Raw genomic sequence first — 23,495 nt, 5'->3', positions numbered from 1 at the left:
TAACTTTCTTCAAGTGTGATATGAATACCGCAAGCTACAAGATATTACACCAGTGACCATAACTGGGTACATGCACCTATGGTGTAAGGTTTATTAGGTATGATTTTTTTAGCACTGGAACCTAAACACGGCAAGGTGGAGGGTACGGTAAAACCAGACTTGCGTGAATCATGGTGGATGAATGGCGGTCCCTGGAGGTTATAAGTAACGCTGCACTGCAGACCTCTCGCTCTACAGGTATTTAAGTCAATGACTTTTTCTGCAAATTAACAATTCATTTTGATGAAATGCAAAGTTATCCATGTACAACTTGTGCAAAGGGGAATATTTTCGTGATAACAGAGAATTATTCATCTGACTTAGCAAAACTGTTTAGTAAAACCCGTGTGTAGCTGATGTCTTCTAAAGAGAGCAAGCAATTTCATAGGTCGTGATATTGCAGAAGTAACTTTACTGTATACACAGTATATATTACAAGTCTAAGGTTTATGGAGAAAATATCAGCTCTTATGGGATATCCCTCCTGCTTACACAGGCACCGTTCCCTGCCACGCTCACAGACTAGGCATTTGACTCCTTACACACTTCTGAATTGTTTCAAAATTTTCTCCCATATTACCATTTTTGAAGAGTGGGAGGGTTTACTTACAAGTTATCAAACTTTGTATAATTCAATAATTCAGACCAAGACTATAAACTTTGTAATATATCAGAGAAAAATGCTTCTTTCCACTTATCATGCTATTTTGTGTTCCCTTCTATACTGACATTCACTCTAAAATCTCTGCTGAAGCCTTTCTTGTCTGATTACAGCTTTCCTTTAAATAGGACCTTTTATGTCCTTGGGCGCATGTGGTTTTAGAAAGCCAACAGTGCATAGCATTCAGCACACTGTTGGCTTTCTCTTTATGTGCCCCCGGGCAAGAGATATCGGTGTCGTTACCAGTATCTCTTCACTGTCAGAAGGGCATTCCTGACAGTCTAGCTGGGCTGTGAGGAACGCCCCTCCTGGCAGTAATATCCGTAGCACTGTACTGTCAGAGGGGTTGTTCTTTACTGCCCAGCCATGGGTGCACCTCGTCTATAGATGAGTACTGTAAGGAGGGGGGAAAGCGTTCCTCACGTTCCTCCTCGTCTAGCTGGGTGCTAAGGAACATCCCCTCTGACAGTACAGGACTATGGACGAGTACTGTCATGAGGGGTGTGTCTCACAGCCCAGCCAGCCTGTCAGGAACACCCTTCTGACAGTGAAGGGATATCAGTAATGACACCAATAGCTCTTGCCCTGGGGCACACGGGAAAGCCGACAGTGCACAGAATTCGGCACACTGATGGCTTTCTAGTGATATATAAAACCACATGTGCCCGAGGATATGAAAGGTTTTCTTTAAGAAGGAGCTAAGAGTGAAAAGCAAAGACAAGGTAACAGATGTCCTACAGATGCAAACGATAACATAGCTTCTGGATTCACATCTATACTGGTCAGTACTTCTCTGTAATTGGCGATATGGAGCAGCTGATCTTTCATTTTGTAGATAGAGGAACAAAGTCTCTTATTTTATCCATGTGTTGGTTATGGTAGACATCATAGCACACGGTCTCTACCCATCAGATCATGAAACGGCAGCTGAGAATTTGATCTGGAATCAGAAAATCTGCTCCATTCCAGCAGTTGACCAGATCCTTGCTGCACCCCGTTAACAGACACATAGGGAATATTGGGAAATCCAATCATTGGTTGCGATTGGACAACGTTCCGGCCAATGACTGACTAAAGAGAGCATATTCATGTATTTCCTGTGTGTAGGGAGACATGGTGGGGACCCAGGCAGCATCTGGAGCAGTGGGAGATCCCGGTGAGGTGGGTACCCTTTTGTTATGTTAATGTCCTCATTAGGGTTGAGGGATCTGGATCGGGAAAGATCAGATCCCGATAGGCGATTGAGCAAATTTCAGGATCGGGCTCGGCCGGAAAATGATTGAAAATCGGATTTTGAAATCTCAAGATCGGCTCAACCCCACTGTATATATAATATACAATTTGGGTTAAGCGATAGGGATCGGGAAAGATCAGATCCCGATTGGCGATTGAGCAAATTTCACAATCGCAATCGGCTGGAAAATGATTGGAAATCGGATTTTAAAATTGATCCTGAAATCTCAAGATCGGCTCAACCCTAGTCCTCATATGTAGCCCTAGGAAGTCAGCCATACCTACTGTATTCACCATGCAGGTGGATATAATGGCAGAAGAGAATTATCGTAGACCAATACACATCCTCATCTTCTGACCTACCTACAATGTAATGGCCTTTACTATTGCCATACACCTACATAGTTGACTCTCAGAATATCTTCACCTAATTTAACCCATTACATGTTTGCATATGTTAAATTGGAAACCTCCGTCCACAAGAAGCTTTACGAAATCACCAATGCATGGCGAGACAGAATAAATATCATTAACTCTGTTGTCATTTTTGATGAATGACACACCAAACGTGTTATATCGGGTCTTCATGGGCTGTCATCCATCTGAAAAATGTTCATGTATTTTGATCTTCTGGTTCATACATGGGTCAGTGATGACACTTTGACTTCCTTTCGTACAGTAAACCTTTCCCACCATGGGACCATATGCGTATGGTTTATGTAGTTACTTATAAGGCATTCTCCTCCTTAAAGGGAGCCTTGGACTATGAAACATGCAGTCTAATGTGTAAGTGGCATGTTGTAGATCAGGAGGAGCTGAGAAGAATGATCTATGGTGTTGTAGGAAAGGCTTCAGTATGACTTTTCATTTCTTGATCTAAATCTTCTGGGGTTAGGAGTCCAGGGGGCGGAGTTACTCATCCTAATCACCGATTAACATTTATTTTTGCATGTGCACTCATACAGGAAAGACTGTCGGTTGACTGAGTAGGACCGCCCACTGGACTCCTTAGTACAGAATGAGTGGAGGTTTAGATCAAGGACGAGTTCATTAGATGTCCACAGAATAGGTTGACGAAATTACTGATGGAAAGGTCCTGCATGCAGGACTTTTTCAACCAGGTAAAATGTTGTATGCTGGAATCGTAGTTCAAATGGTAGATTAATTTATTAGCACAACACGTTTCGGGATAAGTGTGCATAGGGACTTGTCTCGAAACGTGTTTTGTTAATAAAAGAATCTATGGTTGGACCTGCGCGCTTTCTGCCTCCTTTTTACCTACACTGTATTATTATGGATAATGGGATTTTTTGATATCTGTTGGTGTCCGTCAGCCCAGTTTGCGTTTTCAGTGTGACACGATCCCTTTAAGTGGATTGTTAGACAGTAGAGATGAGCAAACATTAAAATGTCCGAGGTTCGAAATCCGATTTGAACAGCCGCACACTGTTCGAACGGATTTCGAACCCCATTATAGTCTATGGTGGGAAATGCTCGTTTCAGGGGTACGCAAAATTCAATAAAATTATACTTACCAAGTCCATGAGTGACGGTCGGGCTGGATTCTCCTTGAAGTCTTCTCCCAGAGCTCTGACTGGAATTCACTTTGCCTAGGCATCGGGGCCTAGGCAGAGCTGACTGCGCATGCGCGGTTGGCTCTGCCCGGCCCGACGCCTGAGCAGAGCTGACTGCGCATGTGGGGGCATGCCCGCGCATGCGCAGTCGGCTCTGCCTAGGCCGGATGCCTGGCAGAGTGAATTACAAGCTGGAAAACGCCGCGGGGACGCTGCACAGAGAAGACTTCTAAAGGTAAGAGAAGAACCAGCGTTGATTGGCAGAATATATAGCATTCTGCCAATCAACGCTAGTTCTGCATCGAACCTTAAACTTCGAACAGCTAGTAGTGTTCGATCGAGTACGAGTATTTCGAATACCATAGTATTCGATCGAACACCTACTCGATTGAACACTACTTGCTCATCTCTATTAGACAGTAGAAACAGAAATCTGTCTGTATTCCTTCCAGAAAATTCCCTCCATTCTATGGTCTGAACTTGGTATCGCATCTTGGTATCATCTCCTTGAGCTGAGTGCAATACCAAGGAAAGCCACTGGAAACGAGGGTCGCTGTTTTTGAAAAACAAAAAGGCTCATTCAAATTTTTTAACGGGGTAATTCTTGTTCCTCTTCCATCGTCCTGGCCTGAATTTCCATAGATTTCTTTGTAGTGATTTTAGCAACGCTTCCACGTTGGGGACCAGTTTGTACACATTGGGCGTAATTGGCCACAACTGAAAATCTTCAAATGAGCCACGTGACAAAGAAAATTAAATTTAATCTATAAACCGCCAAGATGGCGAATGTAACTGGGGATGAAGAGAGTGGGAGGAGTAATGAGAGTATGAGTATATTTTAATGTGTCTTGTAATCTTTTTAGGACGTGAGTTAGTACATAACAACCCACAATTGGCCATTCTGTCATACAGCCTTCATTAAGATATTTCCTCCTTTGTTTCATTATCCGACTCCAGGGCCCCGACGTCTTAAATTTTCAGTAAACAGTCATAAAGAGAGATGCCGCTTATTGCTTCCGAACATGAAAATCCACCAGAGATTTCACTACTTCATCATTTTAAATATCCAAAAGAGCAGGAAGTGTTCTGATATTTATTTACAGTTTAAGAAATATACAGCGAGTATCCTACACATTTATAGCATAGACATAAAACAATCAGGTGGTGGGAAGGATAGAAAACGCCGACAATACACATTGGAAACAATATCGAATGGTAAACGGCCTGGGAAATTCATTAAAGCCTCACCCCGGCGTCAAATAATGGGGCAATCTAGGACTTAATCATGGACAACCTATCCTTAGGAGAGATCATCAATTGGAGATCGGACGGAAACCTGGCACCCCCACTGATCAGCTCCCTAAGCACCACTTAGCAAATTATGTGACATCATGTCAGTGGCATAACTAGGAACAGCGGGGCCCCCTGGCGAACTTTTGACATGGGCCTCTCCCCGACCGACGCCCCCCGAAGACCCCAACTGACCCCCCCCTCGTATTCCTGCTCTCTCTATTATGCCACATAGTGGCCCCTGCACACAGTATTATGCCCCATAGTGGCCCCTGCACACACTATTATTCCCCATAGTGGCCCCTGCACACACTATTATCACCCATAGTGGCCTCTACACACAGTATTATACCCCATAGTGGCCCCTGCACACAGTATTATGCCCCATAATGGCTCCTGAACACAGTATTATGCCACATAGTGGCCCCTGCACACAGTATTATGTCCCTCAGTGGCCCCTGCACACAGTATTATGCCCCATAGTGGCTCCTGAACACAGTATTATGCCACATAGTGGCACATACACACACCATTATGCCCCATAGTGGCCCCTGCACACAGTATTATCCCCATAGTGGCCCCTGCACACAGTATTATGCCCCATAGTGGCTCCTGAACACAGTATTATGCCACATAGTGGCACATACACACACTATTATGCCCCATAGTGGCCCCTGCACACAGTATTATCCCCATAGTGGCCCCTGCACACAGTATTATGCCCCATAGTGGCCCCTGCACACAGTATTATGCCCCATAGTGGCCCCTGCACACAGTATTATGCCCCATAGTGGCCCCTGCACACAGTATTATCCCCATAGTGGCACATATACACACTATTATGTACCACTGTGGACACCTATGAACAAATATTATACTCTGGGGTCTTTTCAGACCCCAGAGTATAATAATCGGAGATTGCAGGGGGTCCAAACATAAAAACACTGTAACTTACCTATCTGCCGTTCCGCTGCAGTCCTCGGTGGTGTCGGCCATCTTCCTGGGATGTCACATGACCCAGGACACCTGACTCCTATTGTCCCGGGCCCTGTGGCAGCCATTACCCCAGTTACACCACTGCATCATGTTCATCAACCACTAAAGATGAACAAACCTCTAAGGATTTGTTTCGTTGCCTGTCGGGGCAAAGCAATCCTCCGGTTTGTTTCAGTCCGAACTTGTATGGATAGGACCGGAAGTGAAATTATTATACTTTGGGGTATAATAGGGGGAGGCCCAGGGGATATAATAAAATTTTTAAAAAATTCTACTCATGATATCATGACATGTCCTCACTCAGCGGTAACCCAGGGCGTCACAGAAGAGAATTGGACATTTTGAGGAGGCAGACACAGTGCGCCAGACAAAAGAGGTAATGAAAGGTAAGTATACATGTTTTTTAACTTTAGGCAACACAGTGGCTCAGTGATTAGCACTGCAGTCTTGCAGAGTCTTGGGTTCGAATCCTGTCAAGGGCAACATTTGCAAGGAGTTTGTATGTTCTCCTTGTATTTGTGTGGATTTCCTCCCATAATCCAAAGAAATACTGATAAGGAAAAATGTATGTTGTGAGCCCTATACAATCTACATTATAAAAATATATATGTATATTTTTGTCACCTCCCCTGGTGGCCATTTTAGTTCATCCAAGACAAATCCAAAACCCCAAAAAGCAAACTAAATGGAATATTTGGGTGAAATCTGGTTTGTTACAGACTGACTTGTCCATTTCTATAGACCACATGGCCTGTTCGCTGCTCAGTCCTGTTCAAGTGAAGAGCTGAGCACAGATGCTATAGAATCGTACTGCATGAAGTAGTGAAGAGGCCGCAGCGCTCAGACCTCACAATCACATATAGATCCCAAAGATAGGTTGCGAATACCTCGCTACATAGGAATGAATGGGAGCGGCCGGCGCTTAACCCCTTCACGATCGGCCGCTCCCATTCATTCCTATGGAGCGAGGTATTCGTATCTAGGATTCAAATACTATTCGCTCAACACTAGTCACCAACTATTAAGCCTGGAAAACTCCTTGAGGCTAAGGCCCAACTTGGCAGAAACGCAGCTTTTTTTGTTGCAGATTTTGCTGCGTTTTTTGAGCCAAAGCCAAAAATGGCTACAAACAGAATGGAAAATATAAGAGAAGTTCTTATACTTCTCCCTTCTGTTCAATCCAATCCTGGATTTGGCTCAAAAAATTGCAGCAAAATTTGCAACAAAAAAGCTGTGTTTCCGCATCGTGGGTCCTTAGCCTAGGTGCTTAGCTGCAGAATCTTATAGATTTAATAGGGGAAAAGAAACGCAGCAAAGTCTCAACACATTTTTAGTCGGGACCTTAAAAGGATTGTCCAGGATTGTCCAAACAACGCCACATTTGTCCATCATTCATTGGACTAGGACTGTGCTCCAGTACCAGGCACAGACAGGAACGAGAGTGACGATATTTCTAAAAAGAAAAAAATAGACCTTATTCTAATTCTGCAAAATGACTTTAAAACCCATCAGTATATATAGGATTATCCACCATCTCCTAGTTACCTGATCATAATACAAAGAAGGAAATTGGAAAGCTTGTCAAAGTTTATTGTGCTATCCCCCATGATCGTCATACCCACGGAGAGGAAGCTTTTATGTCCCGTCACGTGGCATGGATCTTTGCGAGGGCTTGATGCTTTCCATGGCAGCCTGTCAAACCCAGTATTCTGAAATCTTAAACTGTAGCTGGAGCAGGAAAAAAAAATGGCATGTTCTTCTAGTGAGTTGTCATTGTTTGACTATTACATCCAAGGCTGCTGTCAGCTACATAGCATAAAGGCTGTAGATCCATTATACTGCACAGTCTGGAGATTCTGCCAGGGATTATAACTATCTAATAGCAGAGATTTTCATAGAAAAAAATCTTCTTCACTTATGGTTGTAATACTTTTTCTTTCTAAGCATTGAGGGTCTTGCCAGCCCAAGGCCATATCATCATTGGCCCAAATGACTGGAAATCACCATGGTCCATTGGTAGGTTCAGAAAGGGTTATTCTTCACTGAGAATCCATTGGTAGATTCAGCTAGGGTTATTCTCAACTGAATACAGACATGCCTTCCCCTAGCTTTCCTCTTGGCTTAACATATCCTGAAATGATCGGTGCAGGAGACCAACTTGATGGACAATACAGAGGTCTCTTATAGGGTGTCTTATGTTTATAGAGGCTACCTGACTCTCCATAGACCAATCGATGAAGGAAGGAAAGATTAAGCATGCTGAATTTTATATGCCAGATTTTTTTAATTTTTACACTGGCATACTCTTTTCTTCCTATTGAAAACACATGCACACTTGGCCAAGCAAACAGTCATTTCTCTGGGGAAGTCGAGGGGAAAGCTAAAATCCAAATGACAGTTTGGACAATAACTATTGAAGGTGTAAGCTACAACTTAAAAGGATTCTACCATTAAAAACGTTTTGTTTGTTTTTTCTAGTTGACACGAAGGAATAGCCTTAAGAAAGGCTATTCTTCTCCTACCTTTAGTTGTCTTCCTCAGTTAAAATTCAGTTTTCTGTCGGTATGCAAATGAGTACTCTTGCAGCACTGGGGGTGGTCCCCAGCACTCAAACAGCACTAGGGGTGTCCCCAATGCAGCGAGAGAACTTTCCAGCGCCACCTCCATCTTCTTCAGGAACGTCGTTTTCATGCGTCTTCTTCTGGCGCAGGCGGTGAAACTTGTAGGCCTAGGGCCTCGGGCAGAGCCAACTGCGCAAGCCCACAGGCCACAAGAAAATGTCCACTTACTTACTGTGCATGGGCATGCGCAGTCGGCTCTGCCCGAGGCCTACAAGTTTCCCCGCCTGCACCGGAAGAAGACGCATGAAGACGACGTTCCTGAAGAAGATGGATGCGGCGCTGGAGAGAACTCATTTGCATACCGACGGAAAACTGAATTTTAACCGAACGGTGGGGCGAAGAAGACATCTAAAGTTAGGAGAAGAATAGCCTTTCTTAAGGCGGTATGCCTTAAGTCCGTCATGTCAACTAGAAAAAAAAAGCTTTTAATGGTAGAATCCCTAGGATTTGACCAATCATGTCCATTGTTGAACAGACGTGCCTTGGAAGTCCCATGGTTGGCCAATCAGCTGCCATCTTGTACAGATATTAAATACTCTAAAGGGAGGAACTGATAATGAATATTTATGGATGGCCATTATAAAAGATACACAGAATATATTTATAATGTTCAAACAGAAATTGTAAAAAAAAACATAGAAAGTGAGTATTTTGGAAACAGACGCTTCATAGAATGTAAGTAGCGATTTATATGCTAGACGTGTTCCGCTTCTTTTAATGTCTTCCTTCGGCTCCCATTCGGCACCATTCAGGTAATGATTATGCTTTCTATCTGAGATAGCTTTACCTGTGACTTGGGCTTGTATTTCTCATAAAGTGATAATTATCGGACATAATGCTGATCCATCAGAAAACATGGCGGCTCCATTAGCCGAGCGAGATATTGAGCGCACGCATTTTTCATCTTTAATTGATAAGGCTGATGGCTGCTTTGCTTTGATGTAGATCAACTATGTGAAATGATGAACTATAATGTCAGATTTTGGTGGAAAAGATGCAAAATCTTATTAACATGTTCTTTACGATAGGCCCATGGAATAAAAATGTCCAGTTTCATCAGTGTTGTGAGTTCTTCAATTTCTTTGCAAGGATTTTCCGTATAATTAGAGGATCTGAAGTTATGTCTTGGAGACTTTATTTCACCGGTTTACTTAATGTGAATACTTTATCTTTGTGCTGGTTTTATTGTTTTAATATGATTATACTTAGAGATGGATGAACAGCTATGGCACCAGCCGGGTTTGATTGGAATATGCCAAATTGGTCCGAAAAAAATTGACATATGTGTCAGATGAAATAAATTATTGTAAATTATTATTTATAAATTATTAAATTATTATACTCCGTGGTGTTTTCAGACCCAAGATAATAATAGGTAGAGGTCCAGAGGAGGTGAAAAAAAATTATGACGTCACCCACGAGGCCATGAGATGCCTAGGAACGATCACTGTGAGGGGACCCAGGAGAGGTGAGTAGTTATTAGAGATGAGCGAGTAGTGTTCGATCGAGTAGGTGTTTGATCGAATACTACGGTATTCGAAATACTCGTACTCGATCGAACACTACTTGCTGTTCAAAGTTTAAGGTTCGATGCAGAAGCAGCGTTGATTGGCAGAATGCTATACATTCTGCCAATCAACACTGGTTCTTCTCTTACCTTTAGAAGTCTTCTCCGTGCAGCGTCCCCGTGGCGTCTTCCGGCTGGAATTCACTCTGCTTAGGCATCTGGCCTAGGCAGAGCCGACTGCGCATGCGCAGGCATGCCCTCGCATGGGCAGTCGGCTCTGCTCAGACGTCGGGCCGGGCAGAGCTGACTTCGCATGTCCGCGCATGCACAGTCGGCTCTGCCTAGGCCCTGATGCCTAGGCAGAGTGAATTCCAGCCGGAAGAAGATGCGGGGACGCTGCGCCGGGAGAAGACTTCAAGGAGAATCCAGCCCGACCGTCACTCGTGGACTTGGTAAGTATAATTTTATCGAATTTTGCGTACCCCTGAAACGAGCACTTCCCCCTTAGACTATAATGGGGTTCAAAATCCGTTTGAACAGTCGAACAGTGTGCGGCTGTTCGAATCGGATTTCGAACCTCGGACATTTTAGTGTTTGCTCATCTCTAGTAGTTATGAGTTTTTAATGTTTCGCCGCACCTCTTCTGGAACTTATATATCCAAATAGATAACTAAAGTGATTCCAGAATATAATGATGGCATTTCCAGGCTCAAATCAGCTTGGTTTGAAATTAAACTGGCAGCCAAACCTTGCAAATATTTGCAAAAATGAAATTCACAAGGATTACCCACCTCTAAAAGCCACCAATATTCTAAATGGTGCAATATACTTTTACATAGTTACATAGTAGATGAGGTTGGATGAAGACACCAGTCCATCTAGTGCAACCTATAACCCTACAGTGTTGATCCAGGGAAAGGCAAAAACAAAAACCTTAAAACATGATGCCAATTGCCCCATTTCAGGGGAAAATATTCCTTCCCGACTCCAATCTAGCAATCAGTATAAACCCTGGATCAACGTGTCCTTAAAAAAAATCTAGAACCCGTCATATTGTTCTGTTCGAGAAAGCATCCTGGGCTGGATCAATGAATCCACCATCACCACTTCCAGGGGCAATGAGTTCCAATGGTAGGTGGAGGGTCTTATATACATTTTGCAACGGGTCGAAAAGATATAACCATGTCAAATAAGCTTCAATTTTTCCATTCTGTTGTAGAAGTAGAAAAAAAAATACCCACATGTTGAATCCATCATATTGTAGTGTCCCAGTGGGACCATTGCTAAAAAACTTAACCAGTGTCCAAGTGTATTTTTGTACTTTTTCGTAAGGTATTGGCTGGTTACTGTATTGAGCTTGATATGACTTTACGTGGACTAGACCTGAAGAAAGGTAGATGGCGCATTTGTACAACTTCAGATCATTCTAGTGAGGTAGAGGAGAGTTTAATTTTCTCCCTCTTAGGGAAAGGAGACTTTTAGATGGAGTGTGTATGTTAGATTGACCTAAACCTGTTGGTTACAAATGAGAGTTAGTGTTATTTCGAAAGCAAAATATAGATGAGATGCATGACAAACACCGTCCGAGTAATTTCTAATTGGATTCATAGCTACAACTAGAACCCATGACCTTCAGACCTAGAAACAAGTTGATCCATCTTAAATCCTCTGCTCTAGCCCAGTGGTGTCTTGGCTATGCCTTCATTTTTGTTGAAGATTATTGTATCGACTGTTCAACTGCCTTGTTGAGATGTTTGCACCATCCTCCATTGTCTTCTGAATCCTGCATTACCCTCAAGAGCATCTCAACCACCATCAGTCAGGCTGTGCCCTGCAGGAAACTATTACCACCGACAACCATACTGCTTCATCACCATTGCTCGAGCTCTTTAGAAGTACCAGCGTTTTAGTAAATCTGAGTATAGCCACTGTGAGCCTAACCATGACCCACTACTATTTCCATCCTTATTACACTCCTTCACTGGGTTGCCGAAATATAAAGAACATCAGCCATGGGCAATAGAGATGAGCGAACAGTAAAATGTTTGAGGTTTGATATTTGTTTCTAGTAGCCCCTCAATATTCGACTACTCAAATCGAATATCGAACCCTATTATAGTCTATGGGGGGGGGGGGATGCTCATTTCAGGGGTAGGCAACATTCAATCAAATTATACTTACCAAGTCCATGAGTGAGGGTCGGGCTGGATCCTCCGAGAAGTCTTCTCCTTGCAGCGTCCCCGCGGCATCTTCCGGCTCTTCATTCACTCTGCCAGGCATTGGGCCTGGGCAGAGCCAACTGCACATGCCTGAACTATAAGCGGACATGCGCAGTCGGCTCTGCCCAGGCCCGATGCCTGGCAGAGTGAATGAAGAGCCGGAAGACGCCGCGGGGAAGCTGCACGGAGAAGACTTCTAAAGGTAAGAGAAGAACCAGCGTTGATTGGCCGACTGTATAGCATTCGGCCAATCAATGCTGGTTCTGCATCGAACTTTTACATTCGAACAGCGAGTGGTACTTGATCGAGTACGAGTATTTCGAATATGGTAGTATTCGATCGAATACCTACTCGATCAAATACTACTCGCTCATCTCTAATGGGCAATGGACAACACTGACAATTCCTTTTAGATATGAAGAACGGTGTTGTAGTTTTCTCCATTCTTCCTTACAAATATGGCGGAGACTCTCGAAGGGAGTGTGAGCAAAATGGCACAGAAGAGACAGAATTCCAGCTTAACTTGTATGAAAATTCTTGAATTTGTATAAATATTCTTAAAAACTTTTTTGCCTCCTCCAACAACGGTAAGACTTAGAATTAATGGTGGGGCTTACTTGAAAAGGATTGGGGTTTAAGATGTAACGTTACAATTCTGGCACAATTTTCTGGACTGGTGTAACCGTAGACGAGACAACCTGAAGCTATATCGCATGTATCATCCAGCATTACCACTTGTGATAAATGGGCCACATCATCAGACTGCCTAGTCTAAGTTTTCACTGTCTCAAAATTGGACAGGATTAGCAAATCTGTCCCAATCTATCACCAATGTGTGTTGTAACTTGTATGCTATTATTTATCACCCTTATTGTATATCATGAGAATCAATGAAAACTGGATTTATAAAAAAGCGCTTACAGCAAAGTGTAAAACTTACAGAAGTCGAGGTCTCGTCTTCAAGGGCTAAAATAAGTAACTTTCTTTGATGATATAATTATGAGGCACAAAAAATAACACAAGTAAGCCAAAGAGAAAAATCGCTATATAGAACAAGAGCTGTATAAGAAATTCAATAAAGTAAACTTTTATTGGGCAGATATGAAAGCTCAGCTATTATCCGGTAACATAGAACCCTAAAGCTTTACTTACCTTAATAGGGTCATTTCAGAGAGCACCTACTGTCCTATATTTAAGGGATATCCCATGAACATAAATTTATAGAAAAGTAAAATTTGAGGACCTGTCATGTCCTCGGAGATGGGCATAACCTTCCATAGCTTTGCACTGTTGGGGGTCATTCACCATAGCCCAGCAGTGACGCTAGGCTGTAAGGTCTGTCCTTCTGATGTTGAAGGGAAATTGGTGCGGAAAATAACGGCACCGATATCTCCAGCCCTGGGGGCAGTGAACTGAACGCAACGCATTGTCAGCTTTCTAGCGGTATATAAAACCGCCCCTATCCAAAGACATGAAAGGTCCTCTTTTTTGGAAATATAAGTCATTCAATTTTTGAAGATTTTTTCCTAACCATCAGTGGTGACCATCTTTTATCTTGATAGGTTGCTAATCGATATGGCCATGATTGTAGGAACTTTCTATGGTCTTGCATAGAGATGAGAGAATCTTCTGAAATTTGTTTTAGTAAGAATTATAGACTATAATGGGGTCTGTGCGCTTTAACTGCACAGCGCTCCTCCTAAACACTCTCCTCCTGCTATTCGTGGACTTGGTGACTCTCCTTTAGTCGAATAGTGGTTTCGCCTGAAACGAGCATTTTTTCCCATAGACTATAATGGGATTCGATATTCGATCGAGTAGTCGAATATTGAGGCTCTACTCGAAACGAATATTGAATCTGGAATATTTCACTGCTCGCTCATCTCTACATATTACCTATCCTGTGGACAGATGATGGATTGATTCTATTAGACCAGTCTCTTTAAAGTGCACCTCTAATAACAAAACAACTTCATGAATGAATGAATAGTACCAGTGAATATATAAAACTTTGTAATACATCTTATTTACAAAACATGTTTCCTTTTCCAGTTGCATCAGACTGAGTTACCTGTGGATATTATTCTATCAAAAGGGGAAAGGGGAAGAGGATGCTGGCAAAACCATACTAATAACTACAGCTGCTACACTCTACTATACAGAATGAGAGACATATATGTTTCGAAATAAAGGCCTACCACTGCATAGCATGACACTATAAAGCAATGATCATCTTCTTCCTCCCCCTCCCCTCTCCAAGAGTTCTGTGTGTGAGCTGGATAAGGATGCAGACTCCATATAAACAAACAGACGGAGTGAAACTAAGGAGGAGGAGAGCAGCCTAATAAGTGGAGAAGGGAATGGATTTTGTTAATAAGATATATTACAAAGTTTCTTATATTGACATATACTATTCATTTCTGAAGATATTTATAATGTATGTTTATTATTGGAAGTACGATAAGATACAACCGAAGATGCGCTTTCCATCGTAACATGTCAAAATAGAAGCACAGACGTGATCCGCTTAAAAGATAGCAAAGAAAACAAAGTGATATCCAGTCGTAATATTTCTTCTGTTTTTGGCATCGAACAGATTGCCCGCACAAAGGTAGAACAATAAAAATAAAATAACAATAACTAGGTACTCCTATATAGATTAGATGAAAACATGGTGAGGATAGGAAGGCCGCTCTTCTGATTTTTTTGTGCTGAATGGGTATCATACTGTTGCTAGAAGGATTAGGCCAATGTGCAGCAGGTAAGCATTAGACAGCAGGATCATGACAAGAAAAAACTTTGTTGGAAATATCCTACGTGTTGGATCAGTCCATTCTTTGTTTCCTTTATAGTAACAAAAATTACCATCTAACAATGGACGCCAACAAATCATAAGACCCCCCCCATTGACTATAATAGTGTCTGCTAAGTATCTGTTATGTTCTCTGTCATTACACCGGATTAAAATGTTCTACATCCACGATTTTAGACAACCTCTATGATCGAGTCTCCTAATGTGAACAGAGCCTAACGCACCGATTCTGTGCCTTCATTAGGTTTCATTAACGAAGGTAACTGTTCAAACCTGTGATGTATAGTATTGTCAGCAGGGCCCAGGAGTCTTAGGGGGCCCATAAGCACTGGCATCAGTATTGAGGTTGCAGCTTTCATCTGGCCATAAGCCAAGGAGACCCACAGATTTACCTAACCACACTAAGGCCCCGTTCCCACGGAGTAACGCGCCGCTCATTCTGACACGTAAACATGTGTCAGAGTGAGGCACTTCAAAACAGATCCCATTGACTTCAATGGGTTCCAGCTTATGCACGCTACACATTGAAATCAATGGAAGGCTTTTTAACCCATTGATTTCAATGTGTAGCACGCGTAAGCCGGCACCCATTGAAGTCAATGGGATCTGTTTTGAAGTGCCTCACTCTGACATGTTTACGTGTCAGAATGAGCGGCGCGTTACTCCGTGGGAACGGTGCCTTAGGTGGATAAACTCCTTAGCACCCGTAACCATCACTATCAAGAATTCACAGTAGTGATGAGGTAGTTGGCCCGGACAAAAGATCGCACCAGGGCCCACAAGACTTTAGTTATGCCCCTGATTGTCAGCATCCTTAGTACTGCCCCTGTTATTTGACATAAGGTTGCTGGTACAGCCTTAAAGGGGTTGTCCAGTTTAGGCAAAGAAGTGCCATTGTTTGTATAATGAAAAGTTATACAATGTTACAATATATTTAGTATATTTATTCTAAACAATTTTCTAGATCTCTTAGGGTATGTTCACACGGCGGAAAATGGGTTCCACATGTCACTATACCGCGTGGCTAGTCGTGAGGGAATGCCGATGCAGATCACCAGCATCCCGTTGCAGCATTCTCCAATGAATGGAACTAATTGGGAAGGAGTCTTGCGCCGCGGACCAGGGAAAATTGACCGGAGATTAAGTGGTTAAAAGAACATGTGATCATAGCTTAGGAACCGACCACAGGGAATTTCCAATAACCAAGTATGAGCAGATAAATCATCAAAAATAACCAACATGAAATCTATGTTAATACCCTTGTATTTATTCATATATTATAATCTTATAAAATACCTTGGACTGCAGGAATACTGACGATTGCTAATCCAATACAAATCCAATATACACAACATACTGTGGTCATGCAAATGATGGGACAAAACACGGAGACATGTACGGTATATCTGCCATTGGTTACTACGTCTTAGTCTATACTGTGTGGGCAGATGACGGAATGCAATGAATAAAAGTGCTCTGGAATATCAGTCTACATTTGGTAAATAACAGATGGAGGTAAGGATAACATAAAGTTTCTGTGCGTACGTCTCAACCATAATGCTGAAAATACATGTTCTAAACTTCCACTTCCATATCCTATCCAGGTCATCTGGATTCATAATCTGCTTGAAAAATTCAGTAGCGAAGATCCTGTGTGTTGCTAGGAATCATGGATGAAACTGATCCTTCTGTTGACCGTTCTTTTTATGGAGGTCTCTCATGTTGGCGGGGCACGCACTGTCTCCCCGGTATCTGGTAGAGGGAGCGCCGGCCAGTTAGATCTTTGAGACCGGTTCTCCTCGGCTTCTGGGTCGCGACATGTACACTCATCCTTCTCGCACTCAGCCCCGAATGGAATAACTTGACCCTGCAGTATGGAACAATAAAACAATAGGACTGAATACAGTACATATTAATACAGCATAATAGTAAAGATACCGTTATACGTACTGTACTACGGCATCACTACTGTTATTGTATGTCGATATTATTATAGTTTCCCACAGTCAAAAATAACTACTACTACTACTACTACTACTACTACTACTACTAATACTACTTTTTTCCTTGTAAAGGTCACTGTACAGTCCTACCACTGACAATAAGAGTTGATATTCAGGGTCTAGAGAGGCCGAACCCAAATGCAACAACCTCTTTGACCACAGCTCCTGTCCCCTGTATGATGTAAAACAGTGTCCCTACAGCTGAGAAGCTATTCATGGTTTAGAAATGTTTGTTATTGTGCAGATTCCCTGTGTTCTCCCCTTACTGATTGGACAAGGCACTTCTGAATCACTCTGCCTGATCAAAGGAGAACTATGCAGCGATATCATTGCAGCAACATAGTCCTCTCTATCTCCTCCCTGTACTCATCATTATGATCAGTGCAAGGAGGAAAAGGCATCTGAACTATCAATGTTACTACTTCTGTTACAGCCAGGACAACACTGATAACTTGAGGGTGAATCACTGAACCCCACTACTGCCCTTGACCATGAAGGATCCTCAGAGTGGCTCCTTCATTACCCCAGACCAAAAGGGTACTGGAAACAAATCCCTCATTTCCATATATCCCTATGTAATGTTATGTAGTAATGTATTACATTAATGTTTTTACTGTCCTAGAACTCTAGAGATGACGACATTAACACCTTCACTACCCCTTTGTTATAGCCCTTGGTGCTGCTAAAATACTACTTGCCTATTTTCCTTTAATACTATTTGTGAGATGAGGTTGGCACACCATACACCAGCCGCACAAAGTGCAAGCCCTGAACTGCTATTACAGCTATACCATTGCACAAGACGCTACAGGCAATTCCCTTTAAAGGCTGCAGAAGAGTGAGTGCATGGTCAGAGGCATAAGTTACATTGTGGTATATTGAATAGAGGTATGCTTAATGTGGCAGAGGGATCTTTGGGGTCCCCTGAGTGTCCAGGGCCCAGTAGTGACGGCTATACCTCCACCTCCTATTGCTATGCCCCTGTGCACAGCCTTCCACTGACAGTAACAACTGATCTTTGGGGTCTAGAATGGCCGGACAAATAGCTGATTACTAGGTGTCTTTGTTGTACGTATGTGGCAACCTCTTTGACCACAACCTCTGTTCCTAAATCAGTAATACCATGCAACTTAGAACTCATCCCCACTCAGGGAACATTTGCAGACTTTTTATGTATCCTTCTCTTTATGTATTCTGTCTGATCTTAAAGAGAACTGTGCAGTCATCAGTTACTGCTACATAGTTCTTTGTATCTCCTTTCTGAACTCATCTATGTAATCAGTATAGGGAGAAATAGGAGCCTGAACCATCAACGTTTCTCCTACCATTGGATAAAGGACCACACTGAAGCCTGGAGAGGGGAATAATCACTGTCCTGTGCATCCTCACAGTTATACTCTTTTATTGCCTTAAACATCAAGTATGCTGGAATTAAACATCTCACTGCCCTACAGTACCAAGTCTACCACCCTAGGCCACCAGGGATGCAGATATTAACCCCTTCCCTGGCTATTTACTACCTTATCCCTGATTGCGGCTAATATGCTACTATATGTGCCTATTTGCCTTTAATATTATTTGTGCAATGAGGCCGGCACATCACAGAACAGCTGCGAAAATTCCCTCTCCAGTTAATTCGCTGCACAAAATAACGTCCGGATGACTTATTTATACACTGAAAACTTTATTAGCATTATAAAGGGCGTGTCAATGCCTCATTCAATCCCCATATCACGAAATACCATCCCAACCCCCCAAAAAAACGGTAGAATCACTCTATACAACGGTGACTCTAACACTGTTGATATGGAGAATACGAGAGGCAGAAATCCCACTTCCACATATCTCCAACACAAAAAAAAAGTGATTCTCATTTTCCACCGGCGAATGGCGGTTGCGCCACAATGATGCAATTGTGTGCATACAGAAAGGATATATTGTGGAATGGGATATGACCTGCTAGTTGAATTGTTTCCTTACCTTGTGCGAGGACAAAGTAGAGGCACAGCAGTCCCCTCCGTCATACTGACAATACGCTCGGTTATTAATTGTGTCACACCAGCCATCTGCTTGAAAGGGCTACACAGGAACACAGAGTCAGTCACCACAATACACCAAGGAAATCAATAGCAAGTACGTAACCTTTACAGCTTTGACTCCGAGGCTAGAGAGAGAACAATATTTTTTTTTTTTTTTTCATCGCTGGCAGAAAATTGTCGAGATGAAATGCTTTGTCTGTTAGATACATTCCTGATGTGTAGGTGGATAAACGGGGGATACTGTTAGCAGACTAAGAGCTGCCGCCTCTGTTATGTCGCCTTCTATAAGAGAAGAAAATGCTGAACCGAACGCAGCCATTTACATAGCGCGCAAACAATAGGAAAATCCAAATTGCTTGTCAAAGGGAAGGTAAAATGCTGGATGTGGTGAGACCCAACGCTCTGCAAAGCGCAATCTGTTTTTATAGAGATAACAGGAGACTTTGCAGCAGGAAAACATTGGTCTACACAAGAAGCGGGCGATGCATTGTATTCCAGAGACTTCACAAAGGTCCTTGGTCCCAAGAAGAGACAGTGCTTTACCAATAAAACCCACATTGTACTGGTTTTCTTAACCCCTTAAGGACGCAGGGTAGTTTGGACGTTAATGCTCGGCGACTTTTATTATGTGTTCCTTTCCCGTCTTCCAATAGTCATAACTTTTTTATTTTTCTATTCAAATAACTATGCGAGGGCTTATTATGTACGGGATGAGTTGGGGTTTTATATGGAATCATTTTGAGGTCCACATAATGTTTTGATGTGTTAGAGTATGTTTACACAGAGCTGTTTGCAGGCGGATTTTGACGCAGAATCCACCTCAAAATCCGCTCGCATTCATTTCAACGGGAGTCCCTCATTTTTTTTCTCCTGCTAGTGATTTTTTTCAGGTAGCGGGAAAAAGAAGCAACATGTCCTATCTTCCTGCGGATACCGTAGCTCGAGACTCACTCTTGATTAGGCCCATTCATTGAGGTCTAATCAGAAGCAAGACGCCACGATGGGATGCCAAGGCACTGCGTAAGCATCACGTTGTGGCTAGTCACGCAGAAAAGTCACACAGCAGGAAAGGTTTCTGCCACGTGAACATACCCTTAAAGGGAATGTATTGTCATTCTTTTTGTTATTTATATATGAATATATGTCACCTCCCACTAATATATTAACCAATATATAACAGAGCTCATCTTCTCTTCTCTATTATATAACCCTATATATCACAGCGCTCAGCTTCTCTCCCTCTATCATATAACCCTATATATCACAGCGCTCAGCTTCTCTCCTCTATCATATAATCCTGTATATCACACAGCTCAGCTTCTCTCCTCTATCATATAATCCTGTATATCACACAGCTCAGCTTCTCTCCTCTATCATATAATCCTATATATCACAGAGCTCAGCTTCTCTCCTCTATCATATAACCTTATATATCACAGTGCTCAGCTTCTCTCCTCTATCATATAACCCTATATATCACAGAGCTCAGCTTCTCTCCTCTATCATATAACCTATATATCACAGAGCTCAGCTTCTCTCCTCTATCATATAATCCTATATATCACAGAGCTCAGCTTCTCTCCCTCTATCATATAACCTATATATCACAGAGCTCAGCTTCTCTCCTCTATCATATAACCCTATATATCACAGAGTGCAGCTTCTCTCCTCTATCATATAACCTTATATATCAAAGAGCTCAGCTTCTCTCCTCTATCATATAACCCTATATATCACAGAGTGCAGCTTCTCTCCTCTATCATATAACCCTATATATCACACAGCTCAGCTTCTCTCCTCTATCCTATAACCTATATACCACAGAGCTCAGCTTCTCTCCTCTATCATATAACCCTATATATCACAGAGTGCAGCTTCTCTCCTCTATCATATAACCTTATATATCAAAGAGCTCAGCTTCTCTCCTCTATCATATAACCCTATATATCACAGAGCTCAGCTTCTCTCCTCTATCATATAACCCTATATATCACAGAGCTTAGCTTCTCTCCTCTATCCTATAACCTATATACCACAGAGCTCAGCTTCTCTCCTCTACAGTGGCGTAACTACCGTGGTAGCAGCAGTAGCAGCTGCCACAGGGCCCGGGCCATTACGGGGCCCGGTGACAGCCGCTACCGCTGCTTTTTTTTTTTTCAATAGGCAGTTACGGGCCCTATTCACTTGCCGATCCTGGCTGGGCCGGGATCGGCAAGTGACACCGCGGGCCCCACAAGGGCTATCATTATACTCGGGGGTCTTTGCAGACCCCCGAGTATAATGACCGGCGGACCGGAGAGGTAAGGGAACATAAAAAACTGTTACTTACCTCTCCGCGATCCTGCCAGGCCTCCGTCCTACTGCTGTCTGACGTCTCTGACGTCACATGAACCCGGCATGCTTCCCGGGTCATGTGACGTCCGACGTCATTAACGAAGGACGCGAGAGGAGGACAGCACAGCACAGGAGCCGGGGAACAGGTAAGAAGTAACAGTGTTTTTTTTTTTATGTTTTTATTTCCCGGGTCTCCGATTATTATACTCTGGGGTCTGAAAAGACCCCAGAGTATAATAATTGTTTATGGGTGTCCACAGAGGAACATAATACTGTGTACAGGGGACACTATTGGGGTTAATACTGTGTGCAAGGGACACTATTGGGGTTAATACTGTGTGTACAGGGGACACTATTGGGGTTAATACTGTGTGCAGGGGACACTATTGGGGTTAATACTGTGTGTGCAGGGGACACTATTGGGGTTAATACTGTGTGCAGGGGCAAGTAAGGGACATAATAGAGTGCGGAGGAGGGGGTCGGTCGAGGTCTTCGGCGTCAGTTGGGATGGGGGGGGGCCCCATGTCAAAAGTTCGCCACGGGGCCCCGCCATTCCTAGTTACGCCACTGCTGCTCTATCATATAACCCTATATATCACAGAGCTCAGCTTCTCTCCTCTATCATATAACCTTATATATCAAAGAGCTCAGCTTCTCTCCTCTATCATATAACCCTATATATCACAGAGCTTAGCTTCTCTCCTCTATCCTATAACCTATATACCACAGAGCTCAGCTTCTCTCCTCTATCATATAACCCTATATATCACAGAGCTCAGCTTCTCTCCTCTATCATATAACCCTATATATCACAGAGCTCAGCTTCTCTCCTCTATCATATAACCTATATATCACAGAGCTCAGCTTCTCTCCTCTATCATATAACCCTATATATAACAGAGCTCGGCTTCTCTCCTCTATCATATAACCCTATATACCACAGAGCTCAGCTTCTCTCCTCTATCATATAACCCTATATATCACAGAGCTCAGCTTCTCTCCTCTATCATATAACCCTATATATCACAGAGCTTATTTTTAATAATCTAAGAGTTGAGCTGCAATACCAGACACAGTCTATAAATAAAATTGCCACTGTTTATGGGGGGCACCTTTTCCTCCCGTTATACAACCCCTTTTGGTGCACTTCTCTATTAGCTGAATTGCTTCTGCCAGGAAGCCATGAGCGCCCCTGAAACAAACTATACACCTCCTCTGTAATTTGCCTTTTGGCTATAGACTACCACATCACAGCCTAAAGCCAGTCGACTGACTGCATATAAACCATTAGAATTCTCCGCCTGGCTCACTGTTAGGGTCATTGTGTTTGTAGCAGGAGGGATTGGGCTAATTATAATATATCTGAAAGATTTACATTGTGTAATTTCCTGATATTTCAGCCAAAGTACTTGAAAAGTGCACATATACCGTCATAAAATAATAATGCCAATAAAAGCTTCATAAACTATTAACACGGCCATGTAGTTCAGTTGTTTATTGAACGGCAGATACAGTAAATATCTATAAATGTACAATACTGAGAGATAGCGTTCAACACACAAAAGATCCCGATATTAAAGATGCGAAACTAGAAGGGACTGATCTGAATAGAAAACACATTAATGAAGTAAATATTTCACATCTGTATGCAGCTCACACAAGATCATTTGCAATGGAACAAGTTGATTCTGCTTCAGGCTACAGATGCAAAAAAAATATGGTTGTACCAGCAAGAACACCAGTGGTTCCCAAACAAAAATTCTTTTATCACCAGGTCTACAATTAAACTTGTTTACTGGGATTAGTGGAATAGTAAAGGAGAGTTATGGCTCGCACACCGGTGGCTCATGCATAAAATATTCCGCGAGAACATCTAGAACTTTCAGCGGTTTAAAAAGAACTAAAACTTACACAATATGGAAAATGAAATGATGGTTGGCTACTATACGACAATAACTATAGACCCACATTAAAGACGACCTTTCACCACCGTAACCAACTTCAATAAATGCAGATCGGCCGATTCCGACACAGTTGGAATTTTTTGTCTAGCCCCCACCATTCCTGAGCAATTGGTGCTGTCAGTTTTGATCTCCATTATACCGTTATACCATACAATAGGTGGTCACGGACTGTCTTGTAGAGTTTGGGATCACCCACCTGACAG

At 42.6% G+C, this 23,495-nt stretch overlaps 1 protein-coding gene across 1 annotated transcript in view; it reads right to left on the bottom strand.

Annotated features, from left to right (window-relative positions):
* Window positions 1–16,260: 16,260 nt before the first annotated feature.
* The window catches only part of PAPPA2 (pappalysin 2), a 139,552-nt gene continuing 132,317 nt past the window's right edge, over window positions 16,261–23,495 (bottom strand). The window contains exons 21-22 of the mRNA XM_075287086.1: window positions 18,936–19,034; window positions 16,261–16,819 (exon numbers count right to left, since the gene is read on the bottom strand). Coding sequence (XP_075143187.1) covers window positions 16,670–16,819; window positions 18,936–19,034 — 249 coding nt within the window. The 3' untranslated portion in view covers window positions 16,261–16,669. The remainder of the gene's footprint in view (window positions 16,820–18,935; window positions 19,035–23,495) is intronic.

This window comes from Leptodactylus fuscus, chromosome 9, assembly GCF_031893055.1.
Source record: "Leptodactylus fuscus isolate aLepFus1 chromosome 9, aLepFus1.hap2, whole genome shotgun sequence".
Lineage (NCBI taxonomy): Eukaryota > Metazoa > Chordata > Amphibia > Anura > Leptodactylidae > Leptodactylus > Leptodactylus fuscus.
This window is presented reverse-complemented; position numbering and strand designations above follow the sequence as displayed.